Genomic DNA, 16847 nt, shown 5'->3' with positions numbered 1-16847 from the left:
ACGCTTTTATCACAATAATACTAGTATTTTTTGTTCATAATTATTTTAAAAATTATTTTTAACTTTTTAGTTCGATGTACTTTAAAAGCGTGTTTTTTTAGTTTTTTAAACTATATTTATTTCGTTTATTATTGTTTTAACTTATTTTAAAAATTGTTTTTACTTTTTAGTTTGATGTGCTTTAAAAGCATGTTTTTTTAGATTTTTAAACTATATTTTTACTGTTACTCTACGTACCGATAACCATGTTACTTTCAACACCCCCTTTTACACGTCCGTTAATACGATTCACATCAAAGCATACATTAATGTATTCTTTGATGGAAATTACAATTTATTTTTATTATAAATCCGAATTTACACACAAGAGTGATATTCTTAAATAAAGTACAATTTATTTATCACATTTTAATAATTATTATTTACTTAATAATAAAAATAAAAACAAATTCACAAATTCAAAACTCATTATGAGAATAATATTTATGGATTTTAAAAACCTGGATATTATCAAGGTTGTTTTTTAAAATTTCATTTTGTCTCGTAGTTGGACCAAAATGTAAATAGAATACGAAACACCACAATTTTACTTTAATTGCTCAATATCATATAATTAATGATACTTAAAGTATTGAAACGAAATAATATTAAAATTCTTGTAATGTGTATTTTAGGGTGTCATTATTATTCTATTTTGGAAATTCTTAAGTTTCACTCCCAAATTTTTAAACTTATATATTATGGTAATGAATAATATTCAATCCTATTTCTTTAATTTATATTAATCCGTTTAATTTCAATTATAAAGAGATTATTATTTTATTTCATTAGAATGAATACACTAGGGTGGTCTTCAGTTATTGATAATGAATCATGGTTTTTATAAATTCCTCGGCATCTAGATTTGTGATTTGTCCCAAATTTGTGTAAATAATTGTAAAAAAAAGTTCACTTTAGTCAGACAAATTTACCATCGTAAAAAATGTAGTAAAAGGAGATAATATGGGGATTGATTAAAAGAAAAGAGTTACTTTAGTTCGGGGTGTAGTTCGAGGGTGATAAAATAACGATGTGAATATTCTTATGGATTTAAAAAAATCTTACCTGATAAATTCTTATTAATTGTTATAATAACTTCAGTAATAATAATAAATAATGATAAACAAAGTAACACAAATTCAAGTTTTTGTTCACAAATTTATAACGTAAGAACTTCAACAGTGACGATTACGACGTTCGCATAATGTAGTCCAAAGCATGATAAGAATTTAGTATTTTTAGTTTTTTGCATGTAGCTCGCAAATGAGCCATTATAGAAAAAAATAGAACATAATTTAGAGCCAATGGTGTTTTCAATAAGTGTAATACATACAAATTTTTTTTTAACTTGTTATTTTTCCAGTAACACTACAAAATATACTGTTTTTGTAGAATCGTTAAAATTGACATAATTACAAATAATACTTAATATCAAACGAACACTTATAGATACGAATATATCTTTCATACAAAATTCGTTTAATATTTAATTTTGTAAAAAAATTAAATTTTGTATATAATGAAATATTTTTAGCTTCTATGCAAAGTTGAGAAGGTATTAATTTTACTATAATGTGTTTTTTTATATCTGATACCACTTTATCTCAACTCTCATCGTACTGAATTTTTTAAGTCAAAAGATCACAAATCGCACCTAGTTATTTAGTTATTGTATCATTATGTTACTTTTTGGTTCTTAAAGGTGCCATAACTTTTTGAAAAGTGACTGTAACAAAATAATTATTTTTGTTTGAAGAATGCAATTTATATCAATTTGATAAAAACTCTTTCATTTGATATACATTTTTTGAAAATATTACCCTTTACTTGCCCAAAACTGAGTCAAATTAGCATTATTTCCATGAAAGTTAACTTTTTGAATTTAACTTTTGAAAATGTTCCGGAAATAATGCGTCCTTTAAACATATGCAAAATTCTAGACTATTTTACGTTTATATTTTATTGCGTTACATTGTTTATATTTAAATCGATTTGAATGTTCACATATTAAATGATTTTAATTGATTATCATATAAAAGTAATAATGATATTAATAATAGTAATAAGAGGTAAATATTTCATAACATTTATTATAGTTCATATTAATAAAAACAAATTTTAATTATTTTAACTATGGTGTAAATATCTTTATTTTTAAAGCTAAAAATTAAATTTATGTTTAAAATTAGTTGTTAATGTTTTGAACGTATACGTTTCATTAGTTTTTCTGTAAAATTATAAAATAAATATTGTAAGTTTTGTTGATTTGACTCGTACTTATTAATTGATAGACATTTTTTGTGATAAAAATATAAATTAATATTAAATAAAGAATGTATTATCTTACTATATGTTTAATTTTTTCTGGCTGGAGTTAGATGAGTTTTAAATATTAATATATTCCTTCAGATAAATTTTATTTCAAACTTAATACTGGAATAAAAAAATATTTAGATAGAAAATTAAAGGAAAATTAGATTTATAAAATAAAAAAACCCAACACAGGGGTAATGTAGCATAGTTGGGTCAAGTATAATGATATCTGACAGTGTTAAAATCACTATCATAAAAAACGCTTCGATGCAAATCATTAGATTGAGTTTAATTAAAATAAATTGGTGGATTATTCCAAAAGCTACATGATCTGATATTTCCTTATTAATATCCTGATTAAGATAAAGTTTTTCGAATGAAAGTGGGATATAAATATTATTTCTCATGAAAAAATTGTATTGATCCATACATTTTTCAAAAAGTTATAAAATTATAAAATTAAAAATGTAAAATACAAAATCGAGAATTTTCATACAAAAATAACATTTGGCAGTCATTTTTACTGTGAAGGCAAAATAAAGTCCGAAATTTTTTTCTCCCGTAATGAAGTTTTAAATAAAAAAAATTGAAAAAATGTCGAATATTAGCGGGGTACGAGAGAAATTTTTTTAAATTTTGAGAGTGATGTCTTCGACTGGATACGATTTGTGATCTTTTGACGTATTGTTCATAAAAATCAGTCCAGTGAGAGCTGAAATTGAGTGGTAACAGAAACAATAAAAAGAAGACATCATAGTAAAACCAATACCTTCTTAGTTTCGCATCAAAGCTAAAAAACTGATTTTGTCGTAATTTATATAAAATGTAATTATTTTTAAGAGAATAATGCTAAATAAGTAGTTCAAATAGGTAAACAATTATTAATAGTAATATTTTTTACTACTTTTTTCGATACAAAGCTAAGAGGGTAATAATTTTACTATGATGTGTATTTTTTTGTGTCTGTTACCTCAGCTCTCACTGGATTGATTTTTATGAACAATACGTCAAAAGATCACAAATTGTATGTAGTCAAAGAAATTACCCTCAAAAATTGAATAAATTAACTCGTTCCCTGTAAACAAGGTTTAATTCCACATAAAATTACAAATTTAAAAATCTCTAATTTTCGACATTTTTTAAAACTTTTGTTTTTCTACAACTTTTTAAAAATTAACGAAGCAAAAAATTAAAATTTGTATATAAACTTTTACCTGCTACATTGGGGGATTCAATGTAGCAACTTCTGCACAAAAATTTAACTTTTTCAACTTAAGTGTTAAAAATGTTCCGGTAATATTCCGAGCTTCAAACTTATGTTAAAATAAAGCATATGTTATGTACTAGAAGTTTAATTATAAACTTTTACAAAATTTAACTTTAAAGGATTAAAAAAATAGGTTAAGTCATTTACCTTACTTTTAACATTGTAATAATCAAAATCAATATTATATCGAAATCAGTTTCAATTTAAAACAATTTTATTTTGTTCTTAATTATTTTTTTTTATATGTCAATAATTATTTTTCAATAATAAGTAATAACTAGGCTCCACCTAGCTGGGGCCCTTCGAGCCTTACGTGGCTTCGGCGCGTAAGCCTCTTCAGGCCGTCATCATAAGTAGGCCACTGATTCCGGTAGAAGTACCCGGCTACGCCGGGCACAATAAGTGTTTTTCAGAAAAAATATTACTTCAAAATCAGTGAAAACTATAGAAAACTATATCTAAAAATGTTATTATTAAAATCAGGAAAATTCAAAAAGAGAATATAGTAAAATGTATTGGGTATAAGGTTGAAGCCTCTTAATGAGGTATTCCCTTTAGGCCTATTCAAAAATTATTTTAGGAGGAAATTTAATATTTTTTACTTTGTTAAACATGTTATAGAAATTTTTTTGCTAAAATTAAAGTAATGATGAAAAAAAAGGACATCAGGTCCTTATATATTAGAAGTTGCCTAAAAAAATATTGATAGCGCTTGTTCAAGGAGGGGCCAATCTCTCTTAAATACACCCCTGTTATACACAAAAATTATTAATAATCTAATTATAATAATTGTGTTTATATTATAGAATAATTAAAAAAAAATTTAGCAGGTTATTATAAGTGGCACACTGTAAATTTAAATTAAAATTAATATTAAAAATAAAAATAAAAATTTAATTTTGATAAATATATTAGTAACTGCGATTTAACGATGAACATCATAGTTATCATAGATGAACCCCAATTCAAAAGATAAACTCATAGTCTCATACATCATATATGAGAAAAAAGAAAATTATTAACTCTGTACTTAGTACTGTTCTTATAATGAAAGTACAAACTTAAATAATTATAACGTCATGAAATTTATATATAACATATAACATTCCTTGATAAAAATAGGGCAAATGCAAAATAGTGTCCTAATAATAATACACATAATACACCATTAAATAAGGTTCATAATACGTATCAGCAGAAATGAATCACTGCGCATAATACAACCATGCGCGTGGACTTAAAAAAAAAACATCTAGTAAAACGGTGAAAAATGAACGGATTGAATTAATTTTTTTATCATATCTCAGGAATGTCATTGGGCGGGTCTGATGAAAATTTCAAACCTTAAGTCGTAAAACGCTGGCGTCAGCGAGCGTTTTTCTCGAAAACGGTCGAAATTTTAAAACGCTCGCGGGCGAGCGGCAAAAATTTTCCGACCTTCGCCAATAATTTTCCCGGAATCTGGTGACCGAGTGCTTTCGTTGAAAAAAAAAATTTTGAAAATCCGAGCACACTAAGTAATTTTCCCAGAAAAGCGTTTTTTTCCTTGTTCTATTATATAATAAGATATAATAGGACGCGTACATGTGTATTATTAGCAAACAGAAAAATCGTCATTTTCCGTTAAAATTTGATGAATTTCAAACGCTCGTAGCGGCCAGAGTTTTTGTCGGATCTGGGATTTTCCGATTTTTGGCGCTTCCTCGGCACGTACAGAACGCCGTGGTATGATTGCGAATCGTAAAAAAAATCGTTTTCATGTCGTAAAGTGTCGCAAGAATTTCGGGCGGCGCGCCCTGGCGTCTCGAGCGCATGAAAAAAAAAAAGCTCGTAAAACGGTGAAAAATGAACGGATTGAATTGATTTTTTTATCACATCTCAGGAATGTCATTGGGCGGGTCTGATGAAAATTTCAAACCTCAAGTCGTAAAACGCTGGCGTCAGCGAGCGTTTTTCTCGAAAACGGTCGAAATTTTAAAACGCTCGCGGGCGAGCGGCAAAAATTTTCCGACCTTCGCCAATAATTTTCCCGGAGTCTGGTGACCGAGTACTTTCGTGGAAAAAAAAAATTTTGAAAATCCGAGCACGCTAAGTAATTTTCCCAGAAAAGCGTTTTTTTCCTTGTTCTATTATATAATAAGATATAATAGGACGCGTACATGTGTATTATTAGCAAACAGAAAAATCGTCATTTTCCGTTAAAATTTGATGAATTTCAAACGCTCGTAGCGGCCAAAGTTTTTGTCGGATCTGGGATTTTCCGATTTTTGGCGCTTCCTTGGCACGTACAGAACGCCGTGGTATGATTGCAAATCGTAAAAAAAATCGTTTTCATGTCGTAAAGTGTCGCAAGAATTTCGGGCGGCGCGCCCTGGCGTCTCGAGCGCATGAAAAAAAAAAAGCTCATAAAACGGTGAAAAATGAACGGATTGAATTGATTTTTTTATCATATCTCAGGAATATCATTGGGCGAGTCTGATGAAAATTTCAAACCTTAAGTCGTAAAACGCTGGCGTCAGCGAGGGTTTTTCTCTAAAACGGTCGAAATTTTAAAACGCTCGCGGGCGAGCGGCAAAAATTTTCCGACCTTCGCCAATAATTTTCCCGGAGTATGGTGACCGAGTGCTTTCGTTGAAAAAAAAAATTTTGAAAATCTGAGCACGCTAAGTAATTTTCCCAGAAAAGCGTTTTTTCCCTTGTTCTATTATATAATAAGATATTAAAACTTAGAAGTGATAGAAAAAGTCTAATTGTACATTTAAAAATATTGCGTAAAGTTAATCTAGAAAAGTATGTTTTGTTTCTGAGAAAGTTCCTTGTAGTCCAGTGTATAAAACGTATAATTTTTTATTTCAAAATATTGAATCAAGTCCTTTAAATTTTTATACGCGTTAAAAGTAAAGAAATATACAACTACTTTCATATTTTTATAATATCTCCGTAAAAATTACAATATTAAATTGTGAATATAAATTTAATACTAAATTTAATTAATATAATGATTATTTGTACATATATTATAATTATAAATCAAATAACTAATCGGGATAAAATAAAAAGAATAAGTTATTGTTTGCTTTTGAAATAATCTACCAATTTCTTAAAATTAAACACTATCTATTGATTTGCATCGAAGCATTTCTTATAATAGTGATTTTAATTACTGTCAGATTTAATCTCTACTTGTCCCAACTATGCCACGTCCATATTGTGCCGCGACCCCACTGTGCTACCGTTTTTTTTTTTTACTTAATAATATTATTAATTACTACAATTATTTTATTGTACCGAAATGATAAGAATGGAAAGTTTGGTAAACTTAATCGCAACAATTTAATTATTTTAATATTTTAATAACCTAAAATTTTCAAATTAATAACATTTATTTAGAATGAAAAGATACTACTCATGGATAACTTTAAATTTCATTGATATTTCTCAAATTTTTTTAATTTACTTAACATGAACCCGACAGAATTTTAGTTTTATTGCCTTTAATATAGACTTTTTCAATTTAAGTCAAAATATTATATTTAATGACTTGCTAAAAAAAAAAAATTAAATATTTACTAATAATAATAATAATAATAAATTTAAAATTTATAGACACTCTCCTACAAATAAAGGATTTTTATTATTAGATGATATAATATTAAATTAATAATATATATCATAGTATATATCGTAAAATCACATAACTCGATTATTCAAAATTCAAAAGCAAAAAAACAGTTTTTTATTAGTTAACAATAGAAGTAGAACTTTAAATACTCAAGTATTTTTAAAATTTATAAGATATTTAATTCTAAAAACGTTAAAATATTCGTCAGTATAAGTATAAAATTGCCAAAAGAATACAAATTCTTAAAATATTGAGGTACGCGATTTTACCATAAATTTAATTTTTATTTATTTGTTTTTTAACATATATTTTCGAAAAATATTACCTTGTTTAAGAAATTTCAATAATTGTTCTACTTCAGTTGGTGATTTCTTTCCTATTTCTAATATAACATAAATAATCATTAAAATATTTAGTAGTGATAATTTTTAATTACAATTTTTTAATTAAATGCTTAATTTGCATTGTGCATTATAAGATATTCGACGACATTATTCTGCTGGGTTTTTTTTAATGGAAAATAAAAATACAAAACTATATCTAAGTTTTAAACGTCTTTTAATACTTCTTGTATGCTTATAATTTATAATTATATGACCATTACCTTTCTTCATAAATTCTGATTTGTTTAACTCATTTTCTTTATCTAAATATAAAAAAGAATAATGTTAATAAAGCCAGACTATTTATAAACTATACTTTTTTTATTAAATTCCATAACCCCACTGTGCTGGGTTTTTTTTAATGTATAATTAAAAAACTGTAGCATAGTGGAATTGCGGCACAGTGAGACTAAGTATGGATGATATCTAATAGTAATTAAAATCACTATCACAAAAAATCCTTCTTTGTAAATTTGTAAATTTGTAGATAATATTTAATTTTTTAGGAGGAATTAATTTTATGATTTAAAATTTAAAATATATATTTTTTAATATAAAAATAGACCCTTATGATTTATAAGTCTTCTTTTTCCTCGCCTGAATCCCAACTACTTGGGGTCGTCCACTCTTATCCTAAACTTCCACTTGACATGATCTCCCAAATCCACTACGCTCACATCAGCTAACTTCATATCGCATTCAATAACATCTCTCAATCTCTTTTTTGGTCTTCCTCTACCTCTTATTTTCTTCAACATTAATTTCTATAACTGTTCTTACAGCTTTTGATTCTTCTCTCCTCATAACATGACCAAACTATCTAAGTCTATTTTCTCTCATCTTATCCACGATTGACATTACACCTATACTCACTCTTATATGCTCGTTCTTTATCGTATCTTCTATAGTCACTCCATTCATCAATTTAAGCATTCTCATCTCTGCACTACTTTCTTATCAACCGCCCAACACTCTGAACCATACATCATAGCTGGTCTCACTACAGTCTTGTAGAGTTTACGTTCATAAGACATCAGACGCTACTCTCCACTTCAACTACCCGCACTTAATTATGTGTCTTACATCCTCGTCAATACCACAACTCTTTTGCACAATTGATCCTAAATACTTAAAACTTTCCACGTCACCAATCACGTCCTCGCCTATTGTCACTGGTCTCCTTATTTCACCTATCTCGTGTTCTGCTTTATTAAAATCGTATTCTATATACTCTGTCTTACTTTTACTTATTCTTAAATCCTTTTCTTCAAGAGCTAATCTCCACACCTCTACCCTTTGATTAATTTCCTCCCTACTTTCTCCTATTAACACTATATCGTCAGCAAACAACATGCACCATGGCACCTCTCCGTGTATTTTTCTAGTAATTTCATCCATCACTATAGAAAAAAAGTAAGGGTTTAAAGCAGAACCTTGGTGCATTCCTACTCTTACCCAAAACCTTCTGTTACTCCTCCCACACTTTGTATCCAAGTACAAGTGCTATCATACATGTCCTCTATTATATTATAATATATAATATAATATTATATTTATATTTATTTTAAATTATTATATTATATTATATTATATTTATGTATCTTTTTGGGACTCCTTTTCTCATTAATGCCCACTTAAAAACCTCTCTTGGTACACTACCATACGCTTTCTTCAAATCTATAAATACCATACATAGCTTTTTCTTTTTTTCCCGAAACTTTTCTTTTAGTTGCCTCACACAAAATAATGGCTCCGTTGTTGACTTACCATGCATAAATCCAAACTGGTTTTTAGATACCTATGTCTCATTTCTTATTCTCTGATCTATTACCTTTTTCCAAATTTTCATACTATGACTAATTAGCTTTATGTCTCTATAATTTCCACACTCCTGTATGTCACCTTTACCTTTAAATATTAGCACCACAATACAATTCCTCCATTCATTTGGAATTTTCCCTTCTAATAAGATTTTATTTAAAAGTTCCTTCGATCGCCTTATGCCAACACCGTCTAATATTTTCCATACTTCTACTGCCACTTTATCTGATCCCACTAATTCATTCTTTTTCATTGATGCCACAGCCTCCGATATCTTTTTCTCACTAATTGAATCTACCAGTGCCTCATTCCACGAGATATCCTCTAACGTCTCTTTTGGATACTTCTCATTTAGAAATTTTTTAAAATACTCTTTCCACATTTTTTTCACATCATCATCACTTGAGAGTACCCTATTATTAGCACTTTTAATACACCTTATATATTGATAACCTTTAGTCCTTTTCTCTTTTACTTTTGCAAGTTTATAGATTTCTTTCTCGGCTTCCATTGATCCTAGACTATTATACAACTCATCATACCTCTTTAACTTCGCCTTAGGTACTGTACACTCGACTTCTTCGCCCAAGCGTTTATACTCTATCTAATCTTCTCTCCTTTTGCTCTTCTGTCATACTTTGAATTGCTTTTTCTTACTTTACACTTATGATTTATAAGTATAATACATTATAGTAAATAAATTTAGTATGAAATCAAAATTTAATAATCTAGCTGTTTTTACTAGGGGCGGGAAATAATATCGCGCTTACCTGGTGATTAATAGGAAAGGATTTTTATATTCAAATGTATGCAAAAAAAAGATTGTGGTTGCTTGCTCACATAAAATAATTTCTATTTTATATAATCAACAATAATGTAATATGTTGAAAATTTACAATGTCACCTTGAGTGCTATAATAACAACAGTTCACAAAAATACCAATAAATACTTTTCAATATAAATAAATGTGATTTTTAGTGAATACTCATAAATAAAAATACAAAGAACGTTCAATGTACATAATTAGTAGTAAATCTATAACTAATAGAAACAACAATTATTTGTGAGATTTCCGAGTTAACAATTGACCGTTGTCATCCGTGTGACTTAAATAAATTGATTAGTCCAGCCGCGTAGAGTATATGAGCATCAAACAAAAAATATGATTATTACCTAGGTAATCTGACACAATAACAAAATTGGTGAATAGAATCATCAACAATTCACAATAATTAAATAATATAAAATGACAACGCCACAAAGGTCATCCGTGTGACTTAAATCATTTCAAATAAAACTAATCACCAAAATATACTTCTAATATAATATAATATTATTTATGCTGAAGTGCGGCTAGCTATAAAAACAACTGTCTGTTACTCAAAAATTGAGAAAAAGTTATACTAACGTATACTAAAGAAAAACATACATATTTTTTAGTTATCGGCCGACAGTGATAACCGACCAATGCCGCCAAACAACCGTAAGAGGAAAGGGAAGGTAAGTGGACGGAAATAAGTAAGCGTTATCTACGTGTTCGTATGCGGCGCAAACACTAACATAATATTTTTTATGAAGAAATTATAAAAAATTATAGGTGGTTGTATACAAAGTGATTCTTTTAATATTAGCCACTCGATGTCTCTAAAATAATAAATATATTAATAAAATTTTTAATGGTATATTTTAATTTTATATATTTCTCAATTCAATAATTAATAAATTTTTTTTAATTCATCCCTTATATACTATTCAATATATTAATATTGTTATATCATCCGAAATATAAAAATCCAAACAGAGTGATTCTATTAATATTAACTTTTTCTTTTAATTTTTATACTTTTAATATTTATTAATAAATATTTTCTTTTAAGATAATAATTACATCGAGGAAATTATTTTTAATAATTTTTTTATTTTGTTAATTTTTTTTTACCTTATAAGTGATTTAAATTTATTTTTTTTAAGGCCACATACATATTCAAATAGCTAACAAAATAAAAAATTATTTAGCTATTTATATTAAAAATTATTATTTGATTTGTTCATTTTTCAAAATGAGATGGCAATTTTAAGCGAATATAACAACAAAAAAATTACATTTTTTGTTTAATTCTGCGACCATTTGCATATAAAAAATAATGATATTTAATAATTTTACCACCAACTACTATAATTGTCTATTGATATAAAGTAACCTTAAATTTATGTATATATAAACTTCAGATTTTTTCACATTAATATTACATGTATTATTCTATATTATTTGGAACTAAATTGCACACAAAATTTAAGGGAGTAATAATTTTTATTTGCTCTACTTAAATTAATTTCTTAGGTAAAATTATGTAGAATTTAAGTTACAAAATAATTAATTTAGGAGGAATATTATTATTTTATGTTTTTTAAAGCTCTATTTGACCTTCAGCCTACTTCAAGTTGGTTTTGAATACAATCCCTTTTTAAATTATTATTGTCCTAAAAATCTGTCATTACACTTTTATTCTAGATATCAAGTAATAAGGAAATTCTACGTTAAACCTATCGTTAGTAACAAAGATTGAATTGCAACTATTTGTTGCTAACTTACACTTAATTCTGTGTAGTTTTATATAAACATAAATAATTTTATAATTACTCATTGATAAACAAATATAGGCGAAAGTGGGTAAGTTTTTGAATAAAATGAAAAGAGAAATGATACATGATATTACATGAAAATGACTGCCAAATGCTATTTTTGTATGAAAATTTTCAATTTTGTATTTTACATTTTTAACTTTATTATGTTATAACCTTTTGAAAAATGTATGGATCAATATAATTTTTTCATGAGAAGTAGTACTTATATACATCTTTCATTCGATATACTGTTTTTTTTAAATCGAACCATTTCTCTATATATGAGGGGGGTTCAAATATAAAAAATTCATATAGAAAGTAGAACTTTATTTTATCTGCATGGTGAAAATGGCTACCAAATGCTATTTTTGTATGAAAATTCTCGATTTTATTTTTTACATTTTTAACTTAATTATACTATAACTTATTGAAAAGTATATGGATCAACACAATTTTTTTATGAGAAATATCCCTTTTTCATTCGACATACTTTATCTTAATCAGGATATTAATAAGGAACTATCAGATCATGTAGCTTTTGGAATAATCCACCAATTTTTAAAATTAAACACTATCTAAAGATTTGCATCGAAGCTTTTTTTTTTTGATAGTGAATTTAATCATTACACTTGATCCAACTATGCCACGTCACCACTGTGCCGCGACAGCCCTGTGCTGGGTTTTTTACTTTAAAATGCTATAACTTTTTTAAAAGAGTATGGATCAACATAATTTTTTTATGAGAAATAATATTTATATCCTTTTTCATTCGACATATTTTATCTTAATCAGGATATTAATAAGGAAATAGCAGATCATGAAGCTTATGGGATAATGTTACATCTATGCCACGTCAGCATTGTGTCACGTCAGTATTGGGCCACGTCACTACTGTGCCACAATCCCACTGGAATGGGTTTTTTTCTTAAAATTACCATATATTTTTTGAAATTAACAAATCAAAATAATTTTCTTTTATATTGAAACCTTTTTTTTACAGGGGGGTCCCTGTTATTTAAATTACTTATTAGGCCAATTAAAAATTGTATAATACACTAAACATTTCTAGTTGGTAGGGCTTCTGCATTATTGGAGAATGATCGTACAGTACATTTTTAAGCATTATCTAAATGGTATTACAGGTATGAAATATTCTTCTTTAAAAAAATCTTGCACCACGCCTGGAGCAAGATGACGAATTTAACTTGATTTTGAATAATTGATATTCTTAAAATAATCAATATTAATATGGTTTTTACCAATGAGTTTCAATATATTAAGTAGTATTTCTACAAAATTTCAAGGTATATTTAGGATATAACTTAATATTTCAAAATAAGTTAATATGTTTAAAAATTAAATGTTTCTGTTGAAAACTTACCATAGAGATCTTTTCCTGGCGTTGGTAAATGAACCATCTTAATATTTGTGTTGAAATAGAAGCCTAAATTAAAATACTTTTGTATAAGAATCTTCCGAAATTCAATATCAAATTTTTTATTCAAATCTTTAAAATAATAAAAATCAATTTCTACATTATCCACTGTCTTCAAATCTTGACTCATTGGATGTAAATTGACAGTGATAAACTTGCATTCTCTTTTACGTTTGCCTTGAATTTCTTCGTCCATATCTTCTATCTTTGATTTAAAAACATTTTTAATATTTAATAAGATTATTTCACAATCCCTTGTATTATCCTGCGACGGAGGTTTATTAGCAACAGTTTTTTCAACTTCTTGTAAACGCGACAAAAAATCATATAATATATAATCTTCTATTGTTTGGTTTGGTGGCATAGTATATACCGCATCTAATGAAATCAATGATTCTTTTATGATTGTTGCCAATATAGTTATTTTTTTAATAACAGTCAATAAATTTATGGTACATAGATAGGGATTACATTTTTTTTCTAGAATTATTTGACATATGTTTTGGTAATCATTGACCATATAGAATATTTGTCTTAAATCTTGAGCGTATAGACAGCTAAGTAATAATGTAGCACTACGTACTTTATCATTGCTTGTTGATGTATCGGCAATGTAATTAATACTCTTTGAGTAATAAGTTTTTTGACCATATCGCACTTCCTGTAAATTAGATAAATATTTCCAAAAATTGTTTTTACAAAAATGATTAATGATTGCTGTATTTTTTAGCGAATTAGGATATGCTTCAATAAACGAAATTGCGTAAAGTAAAGAAATGCAAATTTTGTATAACTTGATTGAAAACATTTTTAAGAATAGTAATCAAAAAAATAAAAAATATATAAATTTCTTACTAAAAAATAACTAAAACTTTTCGTATAAGCTAAAATTGTGAAGAAATATACACTGCGTAATTATAATATTTTAACTGTTACAAAAAAAGATGCTGTTAAATAAAGTTCAAAGCTTAAAATATGCCTCGATATTGTACTAATACATTTTTATTTATTTAGGTGTTATATTAAATATAAAAAATTTTACTTTTTTAAGACATATAGGTCTTTATTTTAAATAAAGAAAGTTTAATCAAACAAAATGCTTAAAATATTTATAATCAACATTTCAAGTAACTTTGACAGATACTCTATTTTATTTATATAATTATCTGAGAATCTGAGAGAATGAAGATGTTATTGAAGTATTTTTTTAATTAAATCCCCACATTTTCTTAAAATTGAACTGATTTCCCTCAAAATAATCTCAACAGATCCCAATTTCCATCTAATCGACAAATAATTTTTTATATTTCCTACCTCTCTGCCCTAAATTAAAAATTATATTAATTTATAAAGTAATATTATAAAACTGCTTATCAATCTGTCAAAATTTGACCATTCATTAATTAAGAGTAAAAATAGTAATTATTTATTCTTTTTTAACTTAATCAATTTGATAAAAACTCTTTCATTTGAAGTAAATTTTTTGAAAATTTGATCCTTTACTTTTTTTACTTTGTGTAAAAGTGTACTTTGTTAATTCAGTATATATATTAAAAGGAAGGTATGTGCCTTTTTGAAGACAAATGTGTCTACATAAAAAATCTATTGATAAATTAGGGGAACCAAATACGAAATGATTCTTTTAAATCGTTTTTTATATTATTTTATCCATATTTTAAACAGTATAGTACTATAGAAGAGTGGAAGTATGGACCCCATATAACCCCATTTTACCAAAAAAAATATAAAAATGATTTAATTGTGAGTGTTAAATATTTTGTACTTTTTAATATCAATCCAATAAATATATTAAAAGGAAGGAGGCTTTCCTTTTCAAAAAAAATGTTCTAGTTATCAATGGCTTATAATAAATTAAGATAACTAAATACAGGTTTTTTCTTTTCGCTTTTATTCACATGACTTCTCTTAAAATAATAATTATTTGAATAGTTATATCCTTTATGGTATTTTTTTGTACCTTATTAGGGTGGCACCATTATTTTTTAAATAGTAACATACATATTTAACTAGATTATCAAATTAAAAAATTAATGGTTGATGACAATTTTTGACACAATATTTCGGAAGTTATAACGATTTAACTAGAGTGTAGTTGGGTTATGTTATTCTTATCATTACGCAATAATCTACTGTTTTTTCTCCATTCTATGTATAACTATTTTGGATCAGTCATTTTTTTAATTAAATAATTTTTATTTTGTTTTTATTTACTAGTTTTTTTTTTTAATATATCTTATCAGTTAGTGGTGTGTGTATTAGGTGTAAAGTTTTTCTTGATAGTTGTGTATGTGATAATTTCTACCAGTCAACCGATCCAATATGAGGCGTATAATTTCAAAACCAGCTATAAGTGAATTTTTTTCAAACGATTTTTTTTGTGTTTTCTAAATGGTCACACTGTACTAAATGTCCTGTAAAAATATTGCACTTAAAAACATGCTATAACTGATTTAAATTAATCATGGAAAAATATGGTTGGTTTCAAAATCACCCATCTAACAAGATCAATTTCAAAACAATCAATTATATTTTTTTTTCGCGGTAAAATGATATTATATTTTATGCTACGATACTGGTACGAATACTGATTAATATTTGTATGCATTTTAATTTAAAAGTTAAGTTTTATTATATATTATATTAAAAAATATAATATTTAGTTTTTATTTCAATTTTTGTTTTAAAACTACCTATATCACATAATCAATATCAAAACCAGCCATCTGATGAAATTGGTAACAAAAGCAGTTATACAAATATTATAAAACTAAATAATTCTTGTAAAAATATTTTGTTAAAGTAAATATTCACACATAATGTATTTATAGTCCCAAGCTTTAATATCATATATATTGTAAAATCTTTGAGTTAAATATTGTGTACATATCCCCTTTTTTGAGTTTATAAATACACTAACTGACAATACAGAAAGTATATCTATTGATAGTCATAATTGATAATAAACAATCCGGGACTGTGACAGCAATGTCATAAAAATCCAATTAGCTATCTGTATTTTTAATCTCTTGTGTATTATACATATATATTAATTCAAAATTTGAAACTTTAAATGTTTATATCTAATAAACTAATAAATTTTTACTAAAAATTCAAATGCTATTTACTATTGAATTAAAAATCCAAATATTTTATAAAAAAATGTGTGTTCCATTAAAAAAAAACAAAGTTGACACCTTTACAAGGCATAAGGAATGAACATAAAAAGTTTTAAATAGTTAATAATTCAAGAATAATGTGTAACTAAAGAAAAAAAAATGTTTCAATTATATATATTCTGCAAGTAATTAAGTGGGTTGTGA

At 26.3% G+C, this 16847-nt stretch overlaps 1 protein-coding gene across 2 annotated transcripts in view; it reads right to left on the bottom strand.

Moving 5' to 3' along the window:
- The window catches only part of LOC126907570 (uncharacterized), a 21914-nt gene extending 7537 nt beyond the window's left edge, over nt 1-14377 (bottom strand). The window contains exons 1-4 of one of the 2 annotated variants that reach the window (XM_050688936.1): nt 13453-14377; nt 7846-7887; nt 7567-7623; nt 2387-2472 (exon numbers count right to left, since the gene is read on the bottom strand). In XM_050688936.1, coding sequence (XP_050544893.1) covers nt 2456-2472; nt 7567-7623; nt 7846-7887; nt 13453-14314 — 978 coding nt within the window. In that variant the 5' untranslated portion in view covers nt 14315-14377 and the 3' untranslated portion in view covers nt 2387-2455. Of the gene's footprint in view, nt 1-2386; nt 2473-7566; nt 7624-7845; nt 7888-13452 lie in introns of those variants that run through there. The other variant, XM_050688935.1, reaches the window with a different exon arrangement.
- Between the last annotated feature and the right edge of the window lie 2470 nt (nt 14378-16847).

The sequence above is a fragment of the Daktulosphaira vitifoliae genome, unplaced genomic scaffold (genome assembly GCF_025091365.1).
Source record: "Daktulosphaira vitifoliae isolate Bord-2020 unplaced genomic scaffold, ASM2509136v1 Scaffold_5, whole genome shotgun sequence".
NCBI classification, from domain to species: Eukaryota; Metazoa; Arthropoda; class Insecta; order Hemiptera; family Phylloxeridae; genus Daktulosphaira; species Daktulosphaira vitifoliae.
This window is presented reverse-complemented; position numbering and strand designations above follow the sequence as displayed.